This window comes from Callospermophilus lateralis, chromosome 16, assembly GCF_048772815.1.
Source record: "Callospermophilus lateralis isolate mCalLat2 chromosome 16, mCalLat2.hap1, whole genome shotgun sequence".
Taxonomy (NCBI): domain Eukaryota; kingdom Metazoa; phylum Chordata; class Mammalia; order Rodentia; family Sciuridae; genus Callospermophilus; species Callospermophilus lateralis.
This window is the reverse complement of record NC_135320.1, coordinates 76654904-76682286: the sequence shown is the minus strand read 5'-3', so window position 1 is coordinate 76682286 and position 27383 is coordinate 76654904. Positions and strand designations below refer to the sequence as shown.

The following is a 27383-nucleotide window of genomic DNA, read 5'->3' as shown; positions in this document are numbered from 1 at the left end:
AAACAGAGTGTGGGCAAGGCAGAGAGAATCTCACCAAGCCAAGTGAGTGAGTCCAACATAAACTCTGCTAAAACAAGACAAGTGCTGTCTGAACCTGATTTTGCTAGTGATTTGGCCAATCAAGTATTTTCTCAAGTAAATGAAAAAAATTAAAAATGGAAATAAAATGTTATTGTAAATTTTTACTGATTTTAAGGCATTGTTCCAGCTCAGACAGGCACTTACTTGTCCATTCACTGCTTCCTGAACGCTGCCAGTCTGGCTTATTAGCGTGTTGCAGGGGGATTTATAAAGTCCTTGGCTGCTGTTCATGAAGAGGCGTGATATTTTCAGAGAACTCAGAACTGCCTCGCTGGATAGCTGAGGGAAAGAAGGTCCAGAGACTTGAAGGCAACTTCCCCAAGTCACAGTAACTGAGAGGACTAGGTTTTGCTCTCCACTTCCCATCCCTCTGGGCCCCTTCCATTGTCGTGCAGCTATGTAAAGGACTCCAGGACAAGCAGCAAAGACACCAGGGTTCACTCTTCATTTTATTTGCATGTCCCAAGACTCATCCCCAATACTGAAATCAAAAGAAAAACTGAAGTTTTTCCATGTTAGTGCTAATTTATGGTAACAATCATATCTTTTAAATATCTAACTTATTTTACCCTTCATTTTAAATTGAAAATTAAGGCATATATTTACATGCTTATATACAAAAACATCACAAAGAAAGTAATCCCAGTCTTGGTCCAAGAGTGGCCACTTCAGAAGTGGCGGGCACACAGCCGTTTCCAGAATTTCTCACAGGACTTGAGTTCCACTGGTCCCCTCTGAGCTTAATGAACCATATACTTCATTTCTGAGTAAATTAGAGGAAATATCACAGAACACGCTTTGTACAAGACAGCACCAGTACTGAAAAGGGCTCGGGGTTTTGTGATCCACGGTTCCGATTTAAAGCAAAAATATGCGGCATAGATTGCAACAGCAAAGAAGTGTCCAATTAAAACCAGAGGGTTAGGAGACAACCTATAAGAGAAAAGTTAAAACCCAGAAATCAGAACGTATTCTTAAAAGGTTCCAACTACATGTCATCTGTAACACTTAACACATTCCACGTTTCAGAGGACTCCACCGGTTTGTCTATTGCAGATCATAGCAAGCAAAAGTAATTTTTTGAGCTGTTTTCTGTCACTAAACTTGAGGGCACAGGCTAACGTACTAGATGGCCTGGTCTGTTGGAGTCTAGGTTTAAAAAAAAAAAAAAAAAAAAAGTGCAGATATTCAGATTATAGATGAATGTAAAATGACAAAGAATTTCACTTTGCAGATTTTCAAAGAATAGTCCCACTTCTGTCTACATTGTTAGAACTAATAACAGCTTCATGAGTCAATGAAGCGCTTCAATTCAAATTTATCAATTACTCAGAGCTCCCTCAGATGAGAAGATCACTGCAGACAGACCCACAGGTAAAGAAACTATTCCAAAATTTCAATTTTAATCAAGGGTTTTAGTCTCCCCCTACAGCCAGTTCTGGTCAGTGCTGTTTCCTGGAAGTAAAACTCTGGTAAGTGTGGCCTTTTTTCATGTCGTGAGGCCACCTTCTGATTGGAATACTTATGAATGATAAAATGACAACATGTCTAAGGAAGAAAGACTTGCTTAAACTGAAAAGTCATGAGAAAATCCTCTGTGCCATCAAAACAAACTTACACAGAAAGTAGCCCAACGGGACCCGCCACACATTCTCCACCAAGTTTGAAATAAAGAAAACAGGCTTTTCTTAGTTGATGCAGGTAATCTAAAATAAAATTTAAAAATTAGTTTCAGTCAAAATATTCACATATTTATATTAGGGTACTAGTGATACGGCAGAAAAAAAATAATGAAGTCAGAACAGATGCCAAACCTTAAACAGCTGATTTTTAAATATCTAGTCCTAGAATTTCAATTTAAGACTTCTTTTAAATTCCACAATCAACATTATATGGTAATATAAATATGAATGAACTTGTTACTGTCAGTAAATGATCATTAACATTTAGGTCCAAGAAGTTAAGAGTTACTTAAAAGATATTTATTTGATTTCATGATAATGCAAATAGTGTACAAAGTCCTCAAAATTGTAGAAACCAAATTTCGATCTCTGAGATGTGCAACCCAAATCTGTAACTAGGAAGTAAATTATCAAGTTAAAAAGAACAACTCTGAGCAGTAACTAATCATACTGCCTTATATATGTATAGTTTAATACTTTTAAATTCATTAAACTTCACAACGTAGCACATAATTATTTTTCTAGCAGTTTAGATCACTGTCTTTTTGAGATATGCCACAAGTTTTCTTTACAACAAATTTTTTAATAAAAGATTGAATGGAAAAAAATATTTTTTAAAAGGGAATGTAGTAGATAAAGAAACTTTTGTTCCAATACAGTTCTTTCCTCCTTCAATCTTTTATTAATTTCCTAACTTCTGTTTTCTTGGTAGATTTAGATTTGTAAGGTAAGAATTCAAGAGCTTAGAAAAGCTTAGAAAGAACAGCTAAGAAAAACTCGAAACTTAACTATTATTTTCTTTTTACTTGCCCAACCAGCCACTTTAACTTCCATGAGAGTGAATGGTTTGGTAAATCACAATCAATGAGTTATTTTTTACTTTTAGGAAGAGCTGATGGTTGTAGAAGCTACAGAAAGCATTTTTACTGTATCACCTTTTATAATCAACAAAGAACTTAGAGCTCAAAGCATTTGAGATTTTCTGATCAGGAGTGTTCAACCTGTATATAGACTGTCCATTACCTCTCCACAAAATGGAAACAAAAACAGAACCACAGGAATACTTCAAATAAGGAAAGGGTAGGGGCTGGGGCTGGGGCTCAGCGGTAGAGCACTTGCCTAGCATGTGTGAGGCCCTGGTTTCAATCAGCACCTCATAATTATAAATAAAATAAAGGTATTGTGTCCAACACCAGCACATTCAAGGCTGGTGTCCTGTAGAGCCATGTCTACACAGGCCTACAGAAAAGAAAGCAGGCTGATACCCAGCACGCTGCAGTCCAAGTAGAAGACAACACAGGCCTGTATTGTAATAGGGGAGAAACACACTTGATTTGAAGCTCCTGTTCATTTTATAAAATATTCCTTAAAAAAAATTTAAACTAGCGTTCAGGAAGAAAAAGACCACATGAGAAAGACCTTGCATCACAATCTTATTTGAGGATATGTATGATCTAATCTGGACCAGAAAAATTCAAAACTGCAGACTTTTGTTGAGGTACTGCTATTAATGTTGTCTAAGGAAAGTCAACTGCCTTCCAAAGTGGTAAATACATCATGATTAGAAACTAAATATCCTGCATAAGGATGAAGTTAAAAAGAACTATTAATTTGGGCAATATTTTTATGTCTGAACTAATTACTAACTTCCGTAATTAGTTTCCTTTCTATGCAATTTAGTAATGTTTATTAAAAGAAAATCTACACTTACCATCTGTGGAAGAAAATAATTCATAAAGAGCTTGAGCAAGGACATTCACAACAAAGGAATGAGACTTTCTTCTTGACCAATAGAATGATTTTTTGGCCTAAAAATTGAAAAGATCACTTATTATAGAGTAATGGTTAGTGGACATAAACTGACATCTATAATCACCTCAAACTGATATTTACCCTGATGACTATCTGTAAGTGATATTGCCTTGTGTTTTTCATTCCCCCCCCCACAAAAGAAAAAAAAACATCCAGAGCAAAGGGCTCATTATATAATTCTGACGCTAAACTTAAAACCACTATGAGCAAAGAGGCCCATAGCAACCTGTTGTTACATAATATTAAAATCCAGATACTTAAGAAATTCTGTAAGGTTTACAGGTTGCATTTCAGGTTCTTTAAGCCTGGGCAAGAATGCCTAAGAACCCTCAAAAAGCACAGACTCCCAGGCACAGATCTCCCCAGCAGATCCCTCTTGCTCTGAGCCCCTAGAAAAAAAATTAAACACGTTTTTGTCAAAGAATGATCTAAAATCATGCCTGGAAAATAGCTGCATCATCATACAGGTCAGGAATGCCCTTCAGCAGTTTTCTCCACAGTTTTATATCTTTAAAGGCAACAGTCATGCCACCACCAGTAAGAGGGTGCCTCAAATTATATGCATCTCCCAAAAGAAGAACACCTGTAAGGAGAGACAACAAAGACCAGTCATCCTGGAGCCACTCCGTGAGACAAAACAAAAGAAAAAAATGGTTACTCTGTTAACATACACATTATTGATATGAACTATCGAAGGCAGGAATGTGAAAAAACAAGAGAATAAACCATGACTAGAATTGTTTGAAGCAAAGTTGATTTACTGAGTATTTACTGGGAGATTAATATTGCCAGGCACTGGGGACACAGTGACAACAGGAGTATGGTCTCTGTCCTGAGACTCACTCACAAATTTATTCTAGATTCAACAAGTCAACATATTTATAAAACCTTTTTCAAAAGAAAATGAAAAGAATCTAAGGGCATCCAGGCATAAAAAGCAAGTCTTCAGGCAAGGCACCGCTGAGGTTGCCAGCACATTCAAGGCTGGTGTCCCGGGGAGCCATGTCTACACAGGCCTACGGAAAAGAAAGCAGGCTGATACCCAGCACACTGCAGTCCAAGTAGAAGACAATACAGGCCTCAAAGTCATCGGATGTTAATTAGGAGAATAAACTTTGGCTGAATCATCTGGAAACTAGCTCCCCACTCTGGAAATACACGCCCTTCAGTCCTGAGCAAGAGATACTGAACAATTCTTGTGTCCCACAAAGCTTGGGCTTTACCTCTGTTCTGATAATGAGGCGTGGCTCCAGGAGTAGGCATTACTGAGTGGGGTTGAGTCACAATCACCTGTTCCTTTGTAATACTACCCCTTGCCCTTTGTTTCTAAGAAACAGCATCCCCCAATAAAAGCCAGCTCCAGAACATGTACCCCGCCTTCTCTCATCAGCTTCTCCTGATTTTCTCCTGTCCCCCTGTGGAAGCCTGAGGCTGGGAGCCAGGGAAACTATCCTGAAGCTTATAAAAAAGTATTACATGTCTGAATAGTATTTTGTGTCACCCCAAATTCTGACAAGTGACTTTGGTTTAGTTGCCCGTGCTGCATGGGGGCAGCACTCCCCTGAATCAAAACCACAGAAGCAAAAAGCCCACAAAAACTCCAAGTGCACTTGGGCTTTACCTTGTAAGACCCCTAATCCTGAGGACAAATGCTTACTTAATGACCCACAACATAGAGTGACTTTTAAACAAAGCACTAACTCAATTTTATTTAATAGGAAATAATAATAATGTTAAGGTGGTAGAATTATGTATAATTCTTTTCTGTAAAGTCATATTACATTTATACCTAATTTTTAACTAAAAGCAAATGAAACAAAAAACGTTAGTTATTATTAATTGTAATAAACATATATTAACTTATAAAAAGGTGGTTTCTAAATGGTAATTCAAATATTTAATTAAATTAAATATTTAATTAGAAGGTATTCTAATACCTTCATTAAAAGCCACAATCCATGATCCAGTTTCTTTTCTGCCTTTTCTGTGGAACATCCCCAAACCCACCAAGGAGGACACACTGTTTACTTCAACTTGGCACTGGTTTCCTTCATCTTTGCATTAGTTTATTCACTGGTTTATAGCTTGTTATGCATGTGTCTCTACAGCAGGCTGCAATCTTCATGTTCAGGAGCACAGTGTACCAAGAGCTGGGAGGCAGCCTCTCCTCCAGATCTGTGTTCCCAGTGGAGTTCCCCACACATCCCCAAATGCCCCACAGATACTTCCTATTCACCTCTCCCCACACTTCCCTAAACTTAACTCTTTCCTGTTCCTATGTCAGCAGATGGCTAACTATCTAAGCTGAAACTTGGATTCTACCAACAGACCTCACTTTCTCTATTACAATATCCAACTTAATCACCGAGTTTCACAGTCTATATCCTAGACATCACCCAAACCCTCTGTCTACCTTTCTCTTCACAACCCTAGTCCCGGCCTTTTATCATCACTCACATGGAATAAGTAGCTTTACTAATGTTTTAGTCTGAACCGTCCTCCAAATCATCTTCCACAAAGTCAGAGTAATATTTCTAAAATGAAAATCTAATCATCCACCAACTTCAAAGCTTTCAATGAACTATGAAAAATAATGTTTGGTAAGATTTAAAAATAAAGGATAAATATGTAAAAATCAATTGCATTTGTGGGGAGCAGTGGCACATGCCTGGGGTTGTAACTTAGTAGTAGAGTGCTTGCCTTGCATGTGTGAGGCACAGGGTTCGATTCTCAACACCACATATAAATAAATACAATAAAAATCCATCAACAACTAAAAAAATTTTTTTAAAAATGAAGTTGAACCCCTTCCTCACACCATATGTACACAAAATATAACTCAAAATAAATCAAAAACCTAAATGTAAAAGCTGAAACTACAACCCTTAGCAGAAAGTATAAATGTATAGTCTTTGTGACCTTGGATTGGGCAAAGTGTTTTTAAATATGACATCAAAAGCATAGGCAAGAAACAAGTCAATTTATAAAACCAACAGCTGGATGTTCTCTCTGATATACGGATGCTAACACACAATGGGATGGGGGGAGAATAGAAGTCCATTGGATTAGACAAAAGGAAATGAAGGGAAGGGAGAGGGGATGAGATTAGGAAAGACAGTAGAATGAATGTGACATAACTTTCCTATATTCATATATGAATACACCACCAGTGTAACTCCACATCATGTTCAACCAAAAGAATGGGATCCTAATAAGTTATACTCCATGTATATATAATATGTCAAAATACACTCACTCTACTGTCATGTATATCTAAAAAGAACAATTAAAATTTTTTTAGGGCTGGGGATGTGGCTCAAGCAGTAGCGCGCTCGACTGGCATGCGCACGGTACTGGGTTCGATCCTCAGCACCACATACAAACAAAGATGTTGTGTACGCCGAGACTAAAAAATAAATATTAAAAAAAAAAAAATTTTTTTTAAAGATTTTTTGAAAAGTACAAGTGAAAGAAGGAGAAGTAATCCAAATTTCATGACAATTAAAAACTTATATAGGGGCTGGGGCTGGGATCAGTTGGTGGAGCATTCGCCTAGCACGTGCAGGGCACTGGGTTCAAGCCTCAGCACCACATACAAATAAATTTTTAAAAAACTTATATACTCCAACAGATACCATCAAGGAAAATGAAAACTCAATGAGAAAGATTTTGTAAATCACATATCTGAAAGGGATTTGCATCTAAAATATATAAAGAACTCTCAAAACTCAACTAAAATTTTTAAAATTTGCCCAATTAAAAAATTATAAAATCTGAATAGATATTTCTTTTTTAAAAAATATATTTTTTAGTGATAGATGGATACAATACCTTTATTTTATTTTATTTTTGGTGTGGTGCTGGGGATTGAACCCAGTGCCTCACACATGCTAGGCAAGTGCTCTACCACTGAGCCACAACCCCAGCCCTAGATATTTCTTGAAAGAAGTTAAACTGAGTATAACCAAATAAAAAATATTAAACTTAATTATCCATGAGAGAAATGCAAATCAAAAGCATGATTTATCACTTCATACCAGTATACTAGGGATGGCTAAGAGCAAAATTACAACAAATGCTGAGAATGTTAACTGGAAGCCTCATACATTGCTGATGGAAATGTATAATGAGACAGTTACTTTGGAAAATAATTAGAGTCACTTTATGACCCAGCAATAATGAACCTAGGTATATGCCCAAGAAAAATGAAAACACATGTCCACACAAAAACTTGTACATGATGTTCACAGAAGCATAGTTTGTAATAACCCAAAAGTGGAGACAACCCCAGTGCCTAACAACTGATGAGTGGATGAACAAAACGTGATATGTCCACACAGTGGTCGCTATTTGGCCATGAAAACAAATGTAGGATGACATGCCACACACAAATGAACCTAAAAAACAAAACCAACCAATCAAAAATCATTATGCTAAATGGAAAGTCAGTTACAAAGGACCACATATAGGAAATATATTTCCTTGCAATAAAAATACCTGTGAATATACCTGTGGGTACACTTAAAAACCACTGAAGCGTATACTTTATAAATACGTGAGCTGAATGATTTGCAGATTATATCTCAACAAGGCAGGTACCAATTTTTTTTTCAATGATTTCCACTGCCTGGGGTACTAAAACGAAATGATAAACATATATTCCACCCATCTGCCACATAACACCCACCCTAGGCTCCAGTCATAGGACCTGAGTTTTTAGAAAGTCCCACATCTCTCAGGAGTGGTGCCTTTGCAGATGCTCGTCCCTCTATTTATAAGTCCCTCATCTTACTGTCCATCCTATGGTCTCCCTCTCATCCTCCAGATGCAACTTTAACTTTATTTTCTGAGCAGTGTCCTGCCTAACCAACCTCCCTGGCTTGCACAGCCCTTCACAGGGCATCTGTGGTCCCATGAATGGGTTCTTATTATGAACTCTATCCACACATTGTGAAATCACCCTCTAAGTTCCTAACTAGAAATTGTCTTCTCCAGGGGAAGGATTGACTTTTAATAGCTGTATCCCCAAAGAGTGGCACAATGACTCAAACAGAGCCAATATTAAGCATTAGCCAAATATATTATAACATTAATTTTGGGATTAGTAATTCTACATCCCATGTGTTATTCACAGTGCTACTACACACTTAATCACATAGGTCACTGGGAATATTGAATCCTTTATAAAGTAAGTCCAACAAAACAATACCTCGTTTGTTTACTGGTGAAGGAGGAAGAAAGCTTGCTGGCATGGCTCTCAAACGAGAATTCTGAATGCCTTCTAGGAATGGTTCTTTCAAGTGATCTACAATAAATATATAGTTCATAACATTTCAATTTAAAACTATCCAGTATACAAACATCAAGTACAAATACCTACTGTACATCTGTAATGGTTGTTACGTATATCCCTGTGATCAAGCAAGAAGTAGCTATTTATTAATTACATTATTAAGCACAAATCAAGAACTAATTAGCTGTTTCATTAATCAAATTATTCATTAAGCACTTAGTTATTCATGCTAAGGAATGACTAAGGTATCTGAAAATACACATATAGCTGAAAGAACAAAGAAATTAGAGGAAATCTGAGACAAAAATCAGATGAGACAGGGGAAAAGCCATGCACCTCTCTTCCAAATGTTAACTGACAAATTTATTGCAATCAACATATTCTGATAATATTAGATAAAATACTACAACAACTCATAAATAACATACTAGAAAAAGAATCAAATTGAGAGGCACAGGCCAGCTCTACCTGTCTGAGCTTCAGTTTCTTTATCTATATAATGAAATGATTGGATTAGCTCTTCTCTCAGATACTTCTGAAGTTTTGTGCTTCTACTTGGATGGAAAGTGAACTGTCCCACAGTCCCCAGTACGAGAATGAAGGAACAGAAAGCCTATGTTAAAACTGTCACACTCACACAAGGAGTAGAACCTCAGTATTCTAGTCAGTATTAATATAAATCCACAAATAGTTCCTGTCAATGATTTCAGGGCAGCCTGTTCCGTTTAACCTCTAGTTTGCAGAAAACAAACAAACAAAAAACACCAAATCTACAATAAAAGAAATTCAATGTTAAAAATGTCAGGTAATGGACAATTCTTTTTCTAAATATATATATACCTAATTTTCCCATCTGAAAGCTTCAAAAGTGGATTAACTGAGTGAAAATTTATCCAATGTTTCTATATATATACATTCAAATAAAATGTCCTAAAAATCTACATTTGACTACTTTATTTCTATTAATATCTTGTTAGCTAAACAGAATGGTTTCACCTAGTTTAAAAAATAACCAACAAAAGCAGAATTTTTGTTTAAAGGTACTCATACCAAAGATAGTTTCCTATTACTCTAAACGGGTATCATGATTAACAAGCAGAGTTTTCCTTCAACGTTTTTGTCAAAAAATTTTCTTTCTTTCCCATGCTGGGGTTTAAACCATAACCAGGACCTCACACATGCTAACCACTTCACCACATCTCCAGCCCTTTTACCAACATTCTTAACAATTTACTTTTCTTTTCTACATCTTTCCATTCTTCAAAAAACTAGTATCATACGATATCTAAAAATCCCATAAATCATAAAGCCTTTGTATTCGATTCAAAACAAAAATGACCTTGAAGATCTCCTACAGCTCTCATGTTCTGGGGCAGGCACGAGCCAGTCAGCCCTGATATCAACCTTGGCTCTGTGACCACTAATACAGGCTGAACCTCCCTAACCCAAAATCTGAAACAAGAGTACTGACATGACACTCTGGAAGCATTTTGGATTTCAGATTTTTGTATTAGAGATGCTTAACCAGTAAAGTTTATGCAAATGTTTCAAAATCTGAAAAAAATCTGAAGTCAAACACTTCTAATCCCAAGTATTTTGGATAAGGATTACACAGTCTATACTTATCCTTAGAGAAGCTAAGCAATCTCTCTGAACTTTACTTCTCTCATGTGTAAAGTGGGAACAAAGATGAATGCCTACCTCATAGGGTGGTTGCATAGATTAAAAGAAATCACATTTGTAGAACACTTCTTATGTGGTAGACTTGCAATCAATAGTAGCTACCATTACTCCAAAAGTCAAATACAAAAACAGTATAGGAGATATTTTAAGAATTCAAAGACTTGAGTGCTGTCCAGACTACCAAAAAAAACAAATACTATGCATGATAATGCTAACTATTCAGGAATCATGCTTCAATTATCACAAAAACATATTGGAACTACCTTTTTAAAAAAATTTAACTGGTTTTCACTTTTTGATTGCCAGTTGAAATAGTTCAGAACCAGAGAATCTGGCTGAAAGGATGCATTTTTCACCTGCCATGTTTATCTCTATTTTAGTCTACTTTAGCTTTAAGGAGAATGGGAGATAGAGAGCCTTTTGTGAGATCTGCTTTCAGATTGTAGATTACAATGAGAGTAAAATCCCATTTCTTACCAGGAACTTGTGGGTAAATTTGTTCAGTCAGGTAGTCTCTCAAATTCCTTGGCATTTCTCCACGAATGTCAACAAGTACTCTAGTTTCACTGGATGAAATCTGGTAGATGAGAACTGGACTTGGGTTAACTAAAAGAAGTTCAGCATGATTGGCTTTAAACTGTGGTGCATTCTAAAAAAATAAATAAATAAATAAAATATTAAATAATTTTCAAATTTCAAATTGCTTTTATTTTTCTATAATTATAATTTTACAATACCTTCATAAGGAAGCCAACAAAATGAGATGAAACAGAAACTTTAGTGGAGACAAGATTTTTCCTGAACTTGGAGAAAAGCCCATCTGCAACGACAGTCAATGGAGCATGGAGTTCCTACAATACAGAAAGAAAAGGCAACGCTGCAATCTGCAACCCGTCCTGCTGCACAGGGCTTACAGAGAACTCAATGAATATAAGCAGGTGAGTACACTGTTTTAAAAAGGGAAGGATAAAAAGGAAAAACCTCTTTTAGGAAGAGAGGACCCTGGATAACCTCACCTTGATGTCTCCAGTCTCTTTGTCCTTGTACTGAACTCCTGTCACAGCATCATCTTCCTCTAACAACTGCAGCACTGTGCCTTCAATAAACTTGGCACTGAAGGATAAACAAACGGAAAGAAATTTCTATGGCAGCATACTTGAGCAATTTAAATTAGATATGATTAAGTCCTTATGCCTTAACTCCAGTTTACTCATATAAACTGGATACATTTGCACTCGCGTGTGCACATAAGGTCTAGAAGAATAAAAGCAAAACCATTAGCAAATTTTAAAATTATGTGTTTTTATTTCATAATCTACCAACAAAGAATACATATTAGTGATAAAATGATATTAAAAGTATTTTTAAATATTCATATTTTAGTGTTATGTGGACACGATATCTTTATTTTATTTCTATGTGGTGCTGTGGATTGAACCCAGTGCCTCATGCAAGCTAGGCGAGCACTCTACCACTGAGCCACAACCCCAGCCCCTAAAAATATTTTTAAAAGGAACACTAGATCTTTATCTTAATTCACTAAAAAGCAAAATGTATGCAGATAAATTATATACTTACACATATTTATTAATAGAAAGGGAAAAATTGCAATTTATTCAACAAATTATTAGGAACAAGTATTTTTAATCATAAAAATAATAATCTCTACATTTTACCATTTTTATACAATGAATATATTCTACCTCCATGGATATCAAAGATCAAAGTCTTTTTAGAACCTACAGATACACTTACTTCAACTTACTTAAGTTACTTAAGTGTCAACACACTTAAGTCTGTGTCAATCATGAGTGTCCTCATGTTCAAAACTTCCTTAGCTACAGCATTTAAAGGTTACAAGCAAATATTAAGTTAATAATCAAGAGAAGCAGCCAGTCCTGTCATACTACGTTCTCAGTGAGATAGGAACAGGAATCTGTCCTTGTAATCCTCAGCACTGACTTATGGGTACACATGAATTTATGCTGTAGTTATTATAACAAGTATATCCTCTAAATTCAATAGAATCAAAATCACACAATTTTTATTGTCAAAGGAAAATTCTCTATAATTCTAAGTCATTGAAATGAAAATTCTCTATATGATCTCCTTAACAAAGGCACTGAATATAAACTCTTCTGATGTTTTTATTTTATACCTATGTTCTAGAATATGCCTAAAAATTTCCATGAAAGTTTATAAAAATCTTTTTTGTACAAAGGCCAAATTTAACCCTTTAACATTACACAGCTGAAGCTTCATCTTACTTGGGTTCTGCCATGGCTGCTTTCCGGAGACCCATGATGAATCTTCCATGATGGAAAGCTCTTCCGCTCTGCACTTGATTGTCTTCTGAAAGAGGGTAAGGAATTTGAACCTCTGATTTGCTTTCCCGATCATGAATTATGTAGCCATTTATAGATTGGGCATCAAGACCTTCTACTGTATCTGCAAAACAATTCAGTTCAAAACTATCAGAAATTTTTTAATATGCCCAGAGTTATACTAGGTACCAAGAACAGAGACAGTGAATTAATCTCCACTACCCAAAGCTACAAGATCATTTGGAGAACTAAGCAATTAATATTACTATTTAAAAAATGTTGATGTTTCTAGATGATAATAAAGTCTTAGCAAATTTGAGGTAGTTTTTAAAGATAACAATTATTTCAGATCTGTAATCTACTTTGCCTCAGAAAGACAAGCAAGAAAACGCAACATGAAATGAAGCCTGAGTTAAGCTGTCTGCCTACAATTACAGGGAACATATTCAGTTCTTAACACTATGTCAACATATAGATAAATGGATGTCACACACACACACAGACACATAGGAAAGAAAAAAATTTAAAAAATTAAAAAATTTAAAAAATAAAAAAATAAAATAAAAGGGTATATAAATGAAAATATCACATATTTTAGTTATATTTATTACTATACATATATAAGAAAAAAGTTGATTTCCCAAGACAAATGGAAAGGTGTTGATGAGTTCAAAATATCTGTAAAAGTTGATCTAGAATAAGCTTAAGAGTAATTTTTGGTAAATCATATAATAGAAAAGCTAGCAGAAAAAAAAAAAACACTGAATTCATTAGATTCATGTAAAGGGGGCTTTCTTAAGTTTAAATCAGTAAAAGCAATTGAAAAAGAAAAAAAATTCAGTAGAAAAGATAACATTTTTAAAGTACCAATTGAAAATGATAAAGCAACACCTTGGGGAAAACATCAAACAAAAAGATAAATATTTATATATAAAATTTACTCATTAATATCACAGAAAAACATTAGACACCAATAATAATGTACAAAATAAGGGTATTGGGTGATTCAAGAAAAGCAATACAGGAACAGTCATCAGAAAAAAATGCTTAAGGGCTGGGGATGTGGCTCAAGTAGTAGCGTGCTTGCCTGGCATGCGCACGGTACTGGGTTCGATCCTCAGCACCACATACAAATAAAGATGTTGTGTCCACCAAAAACTAAAAAAAATAAATAAATATTAAAAAATTCTCTCTCTCGCTCTCTCTCTAAAAAAAAAAAAAAAGAAAGAAAAAATGCTTAAAATTTGATTTTCAAAAAATTGAAGGAAACACCAAATCTAGCAAATTGCTGGTGAAGTTATGATAAACTAGATAAATCAACATTATACTAGTGATACAATAAATAACAACATTTAGAAAGTAATTATAACAATAATTATCAACAAATATGAAGAAGTTACCACCTTTTGAGTAATAATCATAATCTTGGAAATATAACTAAGAAATTTATCCTAAAAATAATACATAATTTTTAAGTAATTTTTCAAGTTACATGCAAGAGTAAGTTCACTATTATATTATCTAAAGAATAACTGAAAATAATTAAACATTAATCTAAATTCAAAAAGTAAATGAGAATCTAAACATTAATCTAAATTCAAAAAGTAAATGAGATAAATAAAGTATTTATTGAGGAAATACTATGAATAAGCTTAAAATGATAATGATAAAGAAAGGTTAACAGTATTGGAAATACACTTAAGATTGAAAAAGCACACACATTAAAAGTGATACAGGGGTAGGGGTTGGGATTGTGGCTCAGCAGTGGAGCGCTTGCCTAGCACATGCGAGGCCTGGGTTCGATCCTCAGCACCACATAAAAATAAATAAATAAATAAAATAAAGGTATGGTGTCCAGCTATAACTAAAAAATATATATATATAAAAAAAAAGTGATACAAGTCAGGCACAGTGGTGTACGCCTGTGATCCCTGTGGCTCAGGAGGTGGATCTGAGTTCAAAACCAGCCTCAGCAAAAGCAAGGTGCTAAGCAACTCAATGAGTCCCTGTCTCTAAATAAAATACAAAATAGGGCTGGGGATGTGGCTCAGGGGCCAAGTGCCCCTGAGTTCAATCCCCAGTACCAAAAAATTAAAGTGATATAAAGTTATGTTTAAACATACCATTGTCTGAATATCTGTACCCCCTCCCTCTACCCCCCAAATTCCTATGTTGAAACCCTAACCCCCAAAGTGGTACTGGGATATGGGGCCTTCATCAGGTAATTAGGTCGTGTCAATAGTTCATTTTGCGCTGCTATAACAGAATACCTGAAACTGGATAACACATAAAGAAGAGAAATTTATCCCTTCATATTTTGGATGTTGGGAAGTTCAAAATCAAGGGGCCTGCATCTGGCATATAAGAATCCACTGAGGCAAGACTATGGAAATGTCCTGTGAGGCTAGATCTCTAGACGACTCTGTGTTCAGTTATTAGTTTGGGAAAATTTCTCATGTCTGATGTTCAAATATAAAACTAACAAATTCTGTCTCTGAATGTTGTCCCATTCGCCTCAAGTAAGCCTCTCATGCAAGGAGGTAACCAGAGAACCTAAAAGGACAGAGGTGGAACCTCCCTTCCTCGTAATGTCCTTGCTCCCTTATTCCAGGTTCCAGGTCCCACAGGCTTTTGCTTTTCTTTCTCACTTGCTGCTCCATCTCAGTCCCCATTATGGTTCCCACTCACCTCACTAACTGCTATAATTAGGATGGCCCAGGGTCCAGTCCTGTACCTCTTCTTGGCAATATCTCCGTCTTGTAGCCTCATTTAATTACCGTGGCTCCTCTCTCTCGCTCTCTCATACACACACCTGACATGATTCATTAGCAAATCCTACCAGAACCTGCCGGCTTCCCAATCCTGTTCTCACTGATTCTGCAACAACCCCCACAGACATCCCTCCTCCTGACCTCACCACTTTACTATCTTTGCCACAATATTATCAGAATAATTTTAAATAATACTCTCAATCAAACTTTTAAAACATGAGATTTAGTAACTCTTCTTAAAATTCTCCATTGGCTTCCTTTCAGAGTACAAACCGAATCTTCACACTGGGCAGCAAAGTCCTCTGGGCTCCAGCCCTCTCCTTTCCATCCACCCCTTCACGGGCTGCCCTTCCCTTCCTTCACTCACAAGGCCCAGACAGACAGACCAGCCTGGCTCTGCCCAGAAGGCAAGGCTTCCCCACTTGATAAGCTCTGCCTGGAATTCCCCCCTCCAGGTGTCACCAGGGCTCACTCCCCCTCCCTTCCCTCAGTTCTTTACTCCGTGTTATCTTCTCACTCTTTGAAACTGTACCCATCCCCTAAATCTCTATCCCCCTTTTCTGATTTTTCTCTAAAGCCTGTATGAGCTTTATAAATATATGTATATATTTATAAAGTATAGTTAAGCACATTTATACACACACACTCGAAATTTTATTTATTTATAATTTTTTATGACTCCCCCCCACTACCCACTAGGTCATATTCTCCATGACTGGAATTTTTTGTCTGTTTATTCACTTCTGTACCTCGGTATCTAGGACAGAAACTGCCATACAGAAAATGCTTATTAAATATATGTTGAATGAATGTCACTCCTTTAGTCACCTCCTTCCTCTCTTGCATCAAGTTTCTCCCTCTGTTACCATCCAGACATATTCCCATATCCAAATACCTCTTTTGTCCTCACAACCCAATCTCACTATTACTGTCCTTGTTATGCTATTAGAAAAGATCCTCCAAGCCAGGCATAGTGGTCCATGCCTGTAATCCCAGTGGCTCAGGAGGCTGAGGATCAAGAGTTCAAGGCCAGCCTCAACAATTTAGCAAGACCCTGAGATAAAATATAAAAAAGGGCTGGGGATGTGGCTCAGTAGTTAAGCACTCCTGGGTTCAATCTCTGATAACAAAAAGAAAAAAAACTCAATAGTTTTCTAGGCTCAAATTTTTAAATCTCCAATCTAGTTTTCTTGTCAATGTCAAAAATTGCCACATCCAATAATCATTGTCTATACTTGCCTGACCCTTCACCAGCGATATGCCATGCTGTCCTTTCATCTCCTAATACCCAGTCCCTCCTACTAGCAACACGCCCTTTTGTTGGATTAAATGACATCAAACAATTCTGGCTTTCTTCTATCATCCTGCCAGTTCCTTATCAGTCTCTTTGCCTGCTTCCCTCTTCTACAGTCTTTAGATATCAGTTTCCCAGGACTTGGTTTATTCTGTCTTCTCTTTTCTGCATACATTCTCTTAGGTGATCTTAATCATTGCCACAGGTTTCAAATATCACAACATGCTGACAATTCTGAAATTTAAGACTGTGGTCAGCACAAACTGCTCCTCTGCACTCTCAGATTCATATATGTAATCTGACTTCTCCTCTTGGATATTTTGATAGGTTCTACCCAAATTTCCCCCATACCTGTTCCTCTCCCAGTACCAACATCTGCAGGCTGCTTAAAACAAAACATAGGAATCACTTTTGATACCACCCTATTTCTCCTATATCACACCAATCCCTTTGTATGACATGACACTTCTGTCCCTTAATTTTATCCCAAATCTGTCCATTTGTCTTTTGTCCTCTGCCACCATGCTAATCCAGATCTTCATCATCTGTCATTTGATCTTAGCAACACGTCTCCCTAGACTGCCAGCTTGACTCCATACCCCAACATCATAATTTATAGTCTATTTTCCATACTGTATTCACATATTTTTTTATAATAGCATTGTTCAAATGGTAGGATATGATCAAATAGTGAACTATGAAATAAGTTTTGAATTGTGAATTGTATAATCAGGTGAAATCATGAAAACCATTGGAAAAGAAAAATAAAACAGATTCCATGGCTAGAGATGTAGCTCAGTGGTAAGACAAGTGCTTAGCATGAACAGGGCTCTGGCCTCCCTCCACAAGCACCACAAAAAGGGGAAAATTTTTTAGTCAGATTGAAAGATACATGATATGCTGAGGCACGGTGTAAAATGTGTTACTGTGAGTAGCTGTTACAGGCTTGAAGCCACTCTTTTAAACAGAAAAGGAGATCATGCCCATTGCCTTTGAGGTCCTGTGTGATCTGGCAGCTGCCTACCTCCCCAGACTTAATTTCATGCCACTTTTTTGTAGTTATATCATCCACTACTTTCTAGTTATACAGTCTCCTTTTCAGTTCCTTAAACAAAAGAGCAAACACAAAAGCCTCTAAGATGCCAGGCACTGTTCTGAATGCTTTAAAGATGCATAGAGAGAAAGGATGGGAGAGGAGGAGGAGTAAGGAGGATAGGAAGGGCAGCAGAATAGAATTGAGAATATGATTGATGTTTGTACATTCCATATATGTATTATATGTCAAAATTCATTCTGCTGTCATGTATGACTAAAAATAAATAAATAAAGAATTATAAAAAAAAGAACTCAAGCCAAGGTGTTAAGGCTTATTCAAACATGAAATTATACAAAAATGACTTATACAAAACTGACTTATACAAAAATAAAATTAATAAGAAATAAAATTAAAAAAAAGATGCATATAAATTAAGTTAATCCTCGTAATTTAACATAAGAAACAGAAATTCTTTGTATGGCATTTTAAAAATAAGGTACTAATACGCAGAAGGTTCAGTTATTTTGTTTAAAGGTGCATTCTTAGGCAAGGTCACGCAGCTTCTGGGGGCTGGGGCTATAGCTCAGTGGAAGAGCATTTGCCTGGCATGTGTGAGGCACTGGGTTCCATCCTCAGCACCAAATAAATAAATAAATAAATAAATAAATAAATAAAATATTTTTTTAAAAAAAGAGGCAGAGCTGGTGTGCAAACCCAGGAAATCTAGTTCCAGAATCAGTGCTTTTTATTAATACCCCATGCTTCCTACCACACACCAAATAAGCTGTTTCTAGTCCACGGCCTGGGTGTATTTGTACTCTGCTTCTCAAGAACAGTTTGTCTGCCTTACTCACCAGAATATATCCCTTGGTACCCAGTACGCACCTCACACAAGGAAGACAGTAAATAAATGTTCCCTAAATGAATATGACTGGTGCATAAAATGCATTGGCTGAATGATACTTAACTAAACAATTCTACCCAACTGCTCAGGAGGCTAAGGCAGAAGAAACAAGTTCAAGGACAGCCGGGGTAACTTAGCCAAACCCTGTCTCAAAATAAAATAAAAAGGGATAATCCCTATGTAGCTCAGTGGTAGAATGCCCACAGGTTCAAACCCCAGTAGAGGAAGAAAATAAAAAGAGATTCTAGGCAATAACACTATAGCAAGAACATACACTCCATAACACTCCACAAATGATAGTTTATTTTCTTTCTTTTTTGGAGGGTATTGGGGGATTGAACCCAGGAGCGTTCTACCACTGAGCCCTTTTTATTTTGAGACAGATTCTCCCCTAAGTTGCTGAGGCTGACCTCAAACTTGCCTTCCTCTTATCTCAGTCTCCTGAATAGCTGGGATCATAGATGTACACCACCGTACCTCTTCACCTTTTACTAAATTTCATGTCCTCGTTCTGTGAGTTTTCCAGGTCCTTAATTTTTTATTTATTTTTTAGTTGTAGATGAACACAATACCTTTATTTACTTATCTTTCTGTGGTGCTGAGGATCGAACCCACGGCCTCACACATGCTAGGCAAGTACTTTCTACCACTGAGTTATAACCCCAACCCTCAAATCCTCAATTTTGACCATTACAATTTTGTAGACATTATATCTCATTGAGTCTACTTCATATCTCCTCATACAATTGAATGATTACTTTTCCCTTTGCTTTCATTTTCATGCAAATTTGTTAATTTTATTTGTTTATTTATTTATTTATTTTGGTGCCAGGAGTTGAACCCAGCAGCACTTAACCATACCCACAATCCTTCTTATTTTTTATTTTGAAACAGAGTGTCATTAAGTTGCTTAGGGTTCACTAAATTTCTGAGGCGAGCCTTGTACTTGCAATCTTCCTGCCTCAGCCTCCCAAGTTGCTGGGATTACAAAATGTGCCACCACACCCAGAAAATATAGTTTCTTTTTTAAAAGAAAATAAAATGGAATACCCGTTTACTATCCATAGAATAATATACAATGAAGAGTGTTTACTTATACTACATGACTCTCTGAAAATCCATAAAACCTACCTCCAAGACCCAGGTCTCTCAGAACATGACAACCACCTGGCTGCAGAAACTCTCCAACTATTCTGTCAGGTTCTTTTAAATCCCTCTCAATTACAGTCACCTTTCTTCCATCTCTGGAAAGCACTGCTGCCAAAGCAGAGCCAAGTATACCAGATCCCACGATGATAACTTCTGGATCATTTAGAGAAGATGTTGACACAGAGGTAGCTGCTCCTACTGAAGTTGTTTCTGAAATATTGTTTCCTTTTCTGTGCTGTTTAATAAAAAAGAAAATTATGTTTCCAAATTCGTTAGCTTTGTATCATACTACCACCATATAGATGCACTGGACTTCATAAAAGCAAATGAACTGCTACTTTTTAAATTTTTTTGGTAACAAGGATTGAATCCAGAGGTGCTTAACCACTGTGAGGATGGCCTTAGGCCTGAGCCTAAGCAACTCCATTTTAAAAACTCCAGTTTGAAACCTACAGTCTCACCAGGCACACCCACAGAATTCTCCAATATGGCCTCAAACAAGTTACTTCCCCTCACCCTGCTCAACAGAGTGAAGCCCCTGGCAGGCTGTCCTCTCCTGATAAGAGGGAAAGGCGAGAAGATCAGGGTGGAGACCACCAGATGTTTCTGACATTGATAGCTGATAAGGATTACAAATTTAGTATAAATAATAGACCTGATAAACAGGGATTCAACAAGGATGCACTCAGGCTGGAGAGCCTGATAAGGACCTGACAGCCCATCACTTGTCACAGTTTCCTGATCCTCTGCATGATCCTCACCACTCTCAAACTCTACCGCCTCCTCTGGACCTTGATGAGAGTCACAGCTTCTCCCTACAACCCTCTACTCATCTGCTTGTCCACTCCAGGAAAAGCCTGCCTTGGTTTGGACCTGATCACCGCGGTCTGAGTGAGTGTGCATCTGCTGGACATAAAGCTTAAGGCTTAAGACTTTTGAACTTAGCACCAGAGGGAATGTCTGTCATTAACATATCACTATTAAGTGTGTTTGCAGTGCTTAGAATTAATCTAGAATTGGTTGCTGTGAATTGATTATGTCTATTGCAGTGCCAGCATTAAGGATTGTCATTTTCTTGATTAAGAACCTATAGTGTGAAATTGGTATTGAGTAATTTGAGTGAATAAAGCACTGAAAGGGGCAGAAGCATGTGGACATCATTTATTTCTCCGCTCCCCCTAGCAACAACCACTGAGCAAAATCCCCAGCTCTTTTTTATATTCTATTTAGAGACAGGGTCTCACTGAGTAGCTTAGGGCCTTGCTAAACTACTGAGGCTGGCTTTGAATATATGATCCTTCTTCCTCAGCCTCCTGAGCCACTGGGATTACAGGAATGCTCCACGGTGCCTGGTGAACTGCTACATTCTTAAACCTAGACCATAAATAAAAGTCAACCATGTTAAAATATTGATTAAATAAAAATGTTATCTCAATAAAATTAAATATATATTCCTCTTTCCAAGCTTGTTATTTAGAAAACGCTGTTATACAGATATATGTAGTTATATATACCAGGCTAAACATAATAAATGCCTAAAAAAGGATTCAAAGACATATTAGAGGACAAATTCTATCATTACTCAATTCTTTAAATATACACTGAGCATCTATGAGATGCAAATCTCTTACAACTTCTACTTTAACTTCATGCTACCCACTATTCAATACCTTGTAGATATTTCTTTTTTGGTACTAGGGATTAAAGCCATGGGCACTCAACCACTGAATCACATCCCCAGTCCTTTTTATTTTTTATTTTGAGACAAGGTTTTGAAAAGTTGAAGAGGGCCTCATTAAGTTGCTAAGGCTGGCTTTGAACTAGCGATCCTCCTGTCTCAGCCATTCCACTCTCTAGGACCACAGTTCTGTGCCACCACACCCAGTCTTTTTAGATATTTCTAAAGACATTCATCTTCCTTCCAGATTTTCACTAGAAAAGCAATCTAAAATCAGTTTGATTCATACAACAAAAAGACTATCAAGTCCTGGATACAGATCTATTAATTGAGGGTTACAAATCAATAAAATTATAAAAGAACAGAATAACTCTATTGCCCCTTGGGCTTGGTTTGACTTGACAACAATTTTAGTCCTTAACATACAAGCACATATTTAGTTTTTTCCTTCCTTCTCCAATCCCCCATCCTAATACTCTTTTTAAGTGCCTAGTCAAACAGTTGGTCCTCCAATTTAGGGATAAAGGCAAACATTAAACCTATCATTGATTGGACAGCAAAAACTTTTACTTTGATCATAGAAGATGAAAAAGTCATGTTTTGAGAGATGTTTGCCCACTAAGAATTACAGTGTTTGTTTTCTAAAAAGAGTAATTCAACCTAGTAATAAATATTTGTTCTTGGAAGGTGAATTCACAGATTTGAAAACATAGCAGATATAGAATTTGCAAGAAACCATCTTCCTTGCAGTTCTCTGACCTTAATGGTTAAGGTGAGACTACATGCCATTCAAAGAGGTTTTAGTTAAAGAACTTGGGCCAAATAAAGGAAGGTGACAAAGTCTAAATTCCTTTAGAATTTTAGATGTTCTGTGATTCTAATGTTCACCCAGCATTCTCTTCCTCTACAATGGACTGAGGCCTATCCATTCCATTTTTTTGTAACCTCTAAGGAGAGAAGATAATAACATCTCTTCTTCCCATCATTGTTTCTTAATGGCTAGAACAACTGATTATCCTTAAATTACTGTTCTAGGAGCAAGACAAGTCCTCCCCTTTGTCATATTAACTAACCATTTCTCATTAAATGATTTTTCTTCCTAAAAGTTTTCTTCTCTTTACACACACATACACACACACAAACACATGCACATGCACACACACACACACACACACACACACACACACACATATCTGCCCTCTCTCCTGGAAGGAGTGCTCTGGAGGAAATCAAGACTTTCAACTTTCAGAGTCTGATCAATAGTGGAAATACAAATAATACAAACAAGAACTTAGAGCTCAACAGACCACAGTCTAGCTATTCCCTCCTTTCTAAGGAGGGAAGAGAAAGCTTGAGGCATTCATTCACAATACAGAATCCATATCAACTACTGGCAACCCAATTTTCCTGCTCCAAAATTTCTCAACACAGTATGATGACAGTAACAGCATTCCAGCCACCTGGACTAGTGCTCAGTGACAAAAGGGAAATTACCTCAGACAGAAACACCAGAGTTTCCAAATTGAGAATTACAGATCCCCTCTCCCACCTTTACTCCTCCTCCAACCCACTTGCCCAGCAATTCAACAGCTCTCCTCCAAAGCCTCCTAACAGATACCTTTAGACTAATGTTAATAACTACTAGTTATTAGATGGCTATGGACCAGGCATTCTGCAAATATTAAATCATTTAATTCCCTAACTACCAACAAGAGTGGTAGCATCCCCATCTATTAGAAAAGGTAACCGATTCTTATAGAAATTAAGCAATTTGCTAAAAGACTCACAGTCGGAAATGGTAGAACAAAAATTCTCAGTCAAGTCCCTCTCTTCTATAATGTGCAATATGCATACAGCAAAATGACACAGATCCACAACTCTACATTACTTTGTATGTGACTCACCCTAACCCTAAGAAGCCATGTCTCTCTGGGTCTCATGCTCTAAGCCTCTCACCTGCTATCCCTGCTTCCATTCTTGTACTCCTACACTCCATTCTCCATTTCACAACTAGATTGATCTTTTTAAAAAGTCAAAAATCAGGGCTGGTGATATAGCTCAGTTGGTGGAGTGCTTGCCTTGCATGCACAACGCCCTGGGTTCAATCCCCAGCACCAAAAAAAAAAAAAAAAAAAATTTCAAAAATCAAGCATACTTACTCCCATGCTTAAAATCTCTAGTGCTCTTAGGGAAAGTCCAACACCAATGGCAAACAGTCCCTTCAAGACCTGACCTCTATGACCTGTCCCCCTCATCTCCATTGGCCTCTTCCACTCCCTTCAGAGGAGTCATGACTTCACCTGTATTTTAAGACAGGCCCGATTTAGGAAAACCACCACACTGTGGACATGACTCTACCATTCACTTGACTTAGACGAGCTAATTCATGCAATGCCTCTATGGATTAGGGAACAAGGGCTCTTTGCCCAAGGTTTATTTAAAATGTTTTCACTATCCCCAGTCAGTTGTCACTTATTATAAGCAGTACATGTACCTACAACAAGTTTCTTTCTTTTCAGGTATAAATACAAACCTTACCCAAGGATTTAAACAAACCATATTTTTCCATCAGCAAAAGCAATTCAATCCTCTTTCAAAAGTAACTCTAACATTGATTAGGCATTTCCTAATTAAATCATATCCAACCCCCATGTGAGGATCAGTCCATGGTAAATTAAACAAATGTTTCCAATCTTTTCTAGTATCAAAAATGTAGTCAAGGCACAGGGTTTTAGAACTTTCAACTAAATGAGGATTTATACTAGAGTATCTAAGATGCCATCTTTTGTCCTTTAAAGAAAACTTGAGTTACCCCAGTCGTAATTTTAAAATAAGACATTCATTTGCTCTCTTTGAAGTCAACCTACCCTCCTGGACTCTAGCTGCTCCTTCTTTTCTGATCCAGGGGGTGGCTTGGCCCAGAAGAAGCCAATAAGTGGCAAAGCTGAGAGAATATCTGAGAAGAGGGCGAACTGAGAGCCGCTCTGCTGGCGCCCTAGGACGCCCCCATTTCGGTGGCGAAAGCGGTAGGAGAGCACCAGGCCCAGCGACAGGAACACCAGCACGCACAAGAAGAGCTCCTTGTTGGCCAAAGTGATGAAGTCCCCGCATTTCTTATAAAAATAGGTGAAAGTGGCAATTCCAAGAAAAGTCCACATGATGCCAAAGGCTTCTTTGGAAGTACCGACCAAAGTTGAAATTCTTTTCTCCCCGCAGTGGGAGTTTGGTAATTCAGAGGCTCCCGACAAATCGTCGTACCAAAAGGAACAGGGGGCGCCGGCCGAACTCAGGAACCGCGATCCCAGGATTACAAGTCAGAGATCAAAATTTAAAATCGTACATAGTTCAAAACAATCTTAAGGATAAATTGTACAGGACTTGGGAGGCAGTATTAAAAATTCGCCTATTCCAACAGCTCCCGGTGAGACACGCTCTCCTCCTTCGGGCAAACCATACTTTCCTTTTTCTGACGGGGTCTCCGGGGGGCGGCTGCAGGCGATGCTGTGTATTTTGACGTCTAGTTCGTCCTCCTGGAAAAACGTTCTCTTCCCTCACCAGCAGCAGGTGCCCAGTGGGAGGGAGCTGGGGGCGGGGGAAGCTCGCCTCCGCCGAGAGCGCGCGCCCGCAGCAGCGAGAGGCGCGGGGGCTGCTGGAGAGCGCTGGAGGCTCCGTATTCCCTGGACGGCGATACTGCCCAACCACCCTCGTGGGGAAGTGCCCGGTCGGCCTTCCCAACAAAAGATGGCCTCGGATTCGGGCAGCGCGGCCCCGACGCTCCTCGGCAGGCTCAGATTCCCCAGTCCCGAGCCTGCCAACCCGCGACTCGGCTGCCTCTCGGGTGAACGGCGGTCTACAGGGAGCCTCGCTCAGAGGGCGGCGGCGGTTCCCGACGGCCTCCTCGCCAGCATCCCACGCGGGCGGCGGCGGCCCTCCCCAGCGCCGCGCTTCCGCAGTAACCAGAGTAACCGCCGAACGCCCTCAGCGCGCCTGGGCAGCCCGGGTAGCCTGGGTAGCGCGGGTAGGCTGGGTAGGCTCTCCGAAGCGAGGGACCAGGAGGCGGAGTTCCAGGGTCGGGCCCGCCCCTCGCGCGTAGACCCCGCCCCTCACGCCGCCGCTGACCAATGAGAGCGTGCACCGCGCGGTAGGCCGAGGTGGTGCTATGGCACAGTTGGCCAATCGTAGACGGCGCAGTCCGCGCGGCACCGCCCGTAGAGGCGCTAGCGCGATGTTGCGTGGTGTAGGGTGGGGATTCGGGGGTGGGGCCGGGTGGTTAGCGGGTGACTGCGGTGGCGCGCGCGGGCTCGGCTGGGGCGAGCCGGGGGCCGTGATCGGGGTCCTAGTCGGTTCCTCGCGGCGGTCCCGGCCTCTGGGACCCATTTGGAGAGGGCAGGAGCTCGTTCTAGGGAAAAGCCTGCCTTGCGTGGGCGTGAGCCGTGCACACCCGAATGATGAGCACTTACTACGTGCCAGCCCCGGGGGAGGGAGAGGCACAATTTTGTGTCCCAGTGGCTCGAGCAGGCGGGGGAGGAGCCGTGAGTGCGTGGAAAACGTGGGTCAGGGAGAATGAGTGGGCGGTTGCCTCTAGAGAGGACCGCCAGTAGCTAGGCTGAAGTGACCAGTTGAGCCTGGCCCTGTGCTGTCTGCAGAGCCAAGAGGAGGGGACGGGCTCAGGTAAAGACGTGAAATAAGCCTAGGTGTGCCATAAGTGCCCCAAGAGAGGAGTGTGCCGGGCACCAGGAGGCCTGGGGGGAGGTTACCTGAGGTGGAAGTGGTGGAACCTATGGGAGCTGGTCTCCCAGCTGCAGCCCAATGGAACGAAGTGGGTTATTGGATCTCCTGTCTACTTTTGCTTCCCAGTCTGCCACCATGAAGTGAACAAGTTTCCTTTGCCCTGGGCTTCTGCCTTGATGTACTTCCTGCTTCTCCATAGATCCAAAAGAAACAGAGCCAAGTGACTATGTCTGAAACTGACCCTAAATAAACCTTTCCCCTTTTAAAGTTAAGTTTAACACAGGTATTTTGTCACAGATTGGAAAAGCTGACTTGAACACAAATGGCTTGAAGAGGTTGCAACTTATTAAATGATAAAACCCCAAGCTAAACTGGTGTCCAAATCAATAAATGCCCTAACTTTACTGTTATAAAACCAAGAGTTTCTTTCCACAACAATGTTCTTGACTGTTATCAATGAATTGACTGATTGAAACATCCCCCAAATTAAAAAGGACTTGAGAATCAGTTCAAGGTGTAGGAAATCATTTTTCTGATAATTCTTCAATAAACTGCTTATTTGCATCTGTGAGTTCCCATGTTGCTAAAATGATAAGTCTGAAGTACCGAACTCCATAGATGAGAAGACACCAGGAAGATTGCTTCCTCCTTATCTTGTATTTGAGATTATCATTTTTTTTTAATTAAGGGGGTAATTTTTCAAAATCTCCTGAAAGCAACATCCTTAAAGAGTTTGTATCTCTACAAAATTATCAATTCATTGTCAGCTCATCAAGCTTTTGGACAGCTCAAGATCCACTTCTGAATTTGGAGCAAATAGTATTTGCCCTACTTAGAATAGAGCATACTCTGAATGTCTTTATTTTCTGAACTGAAATATTTAAATATTGCTTAAATATTTTTGAATCTTGGCATGGCTCATTTACTCAAAACCAGAAATCTTTC

At 38.6% G+C, this 27383-nt stretch overlaps 1 protein-coding gene across 2 annotated transcripts; it reads right to left on the bottom strand.

Moving 5' to 3' along the window:
- Nucleotides 1-517: 517 nt before the first annotated feature.
- Nucleotides 518-25711, bottom strand: Sqle (squalene epoxidase). Of its 2 annotated transcripts, XM_076835908.2 has the most exons (11): nt 24575-25711; nt 20012-20264; nt 12819-12999; nt 11568-11664; nt 11289-11402; nt 11029-11200; nt 8785-8880; nt 4016-4158; nt 3475-3571; nt 1700-1787; nt 518-1014 (listed from the first exon to the last, which is right to left on the bottom strand). In XM_076835908.2, the coding sequence occupies exons 1-11, from the start codon at nt 24863-24865 to the stop codon at nt 822-824; spliced, it is 1725 nt and encodes a 574-aa protein (XP_076692023.1). In that variant the 5' UTR covers nt 24866-25711; the 3' UTR covers nt 518-821. The 2 variants fall into 2 exon arrangements, with proteins under 2 accessions (XP_076692023.1, XP_076692024.1); XM_076835909.2 differs by lacking the exon at nt 20012-20264.
- Between the last annotated feature and the right edge of the window lie 1672 nt (nt 25712-27383).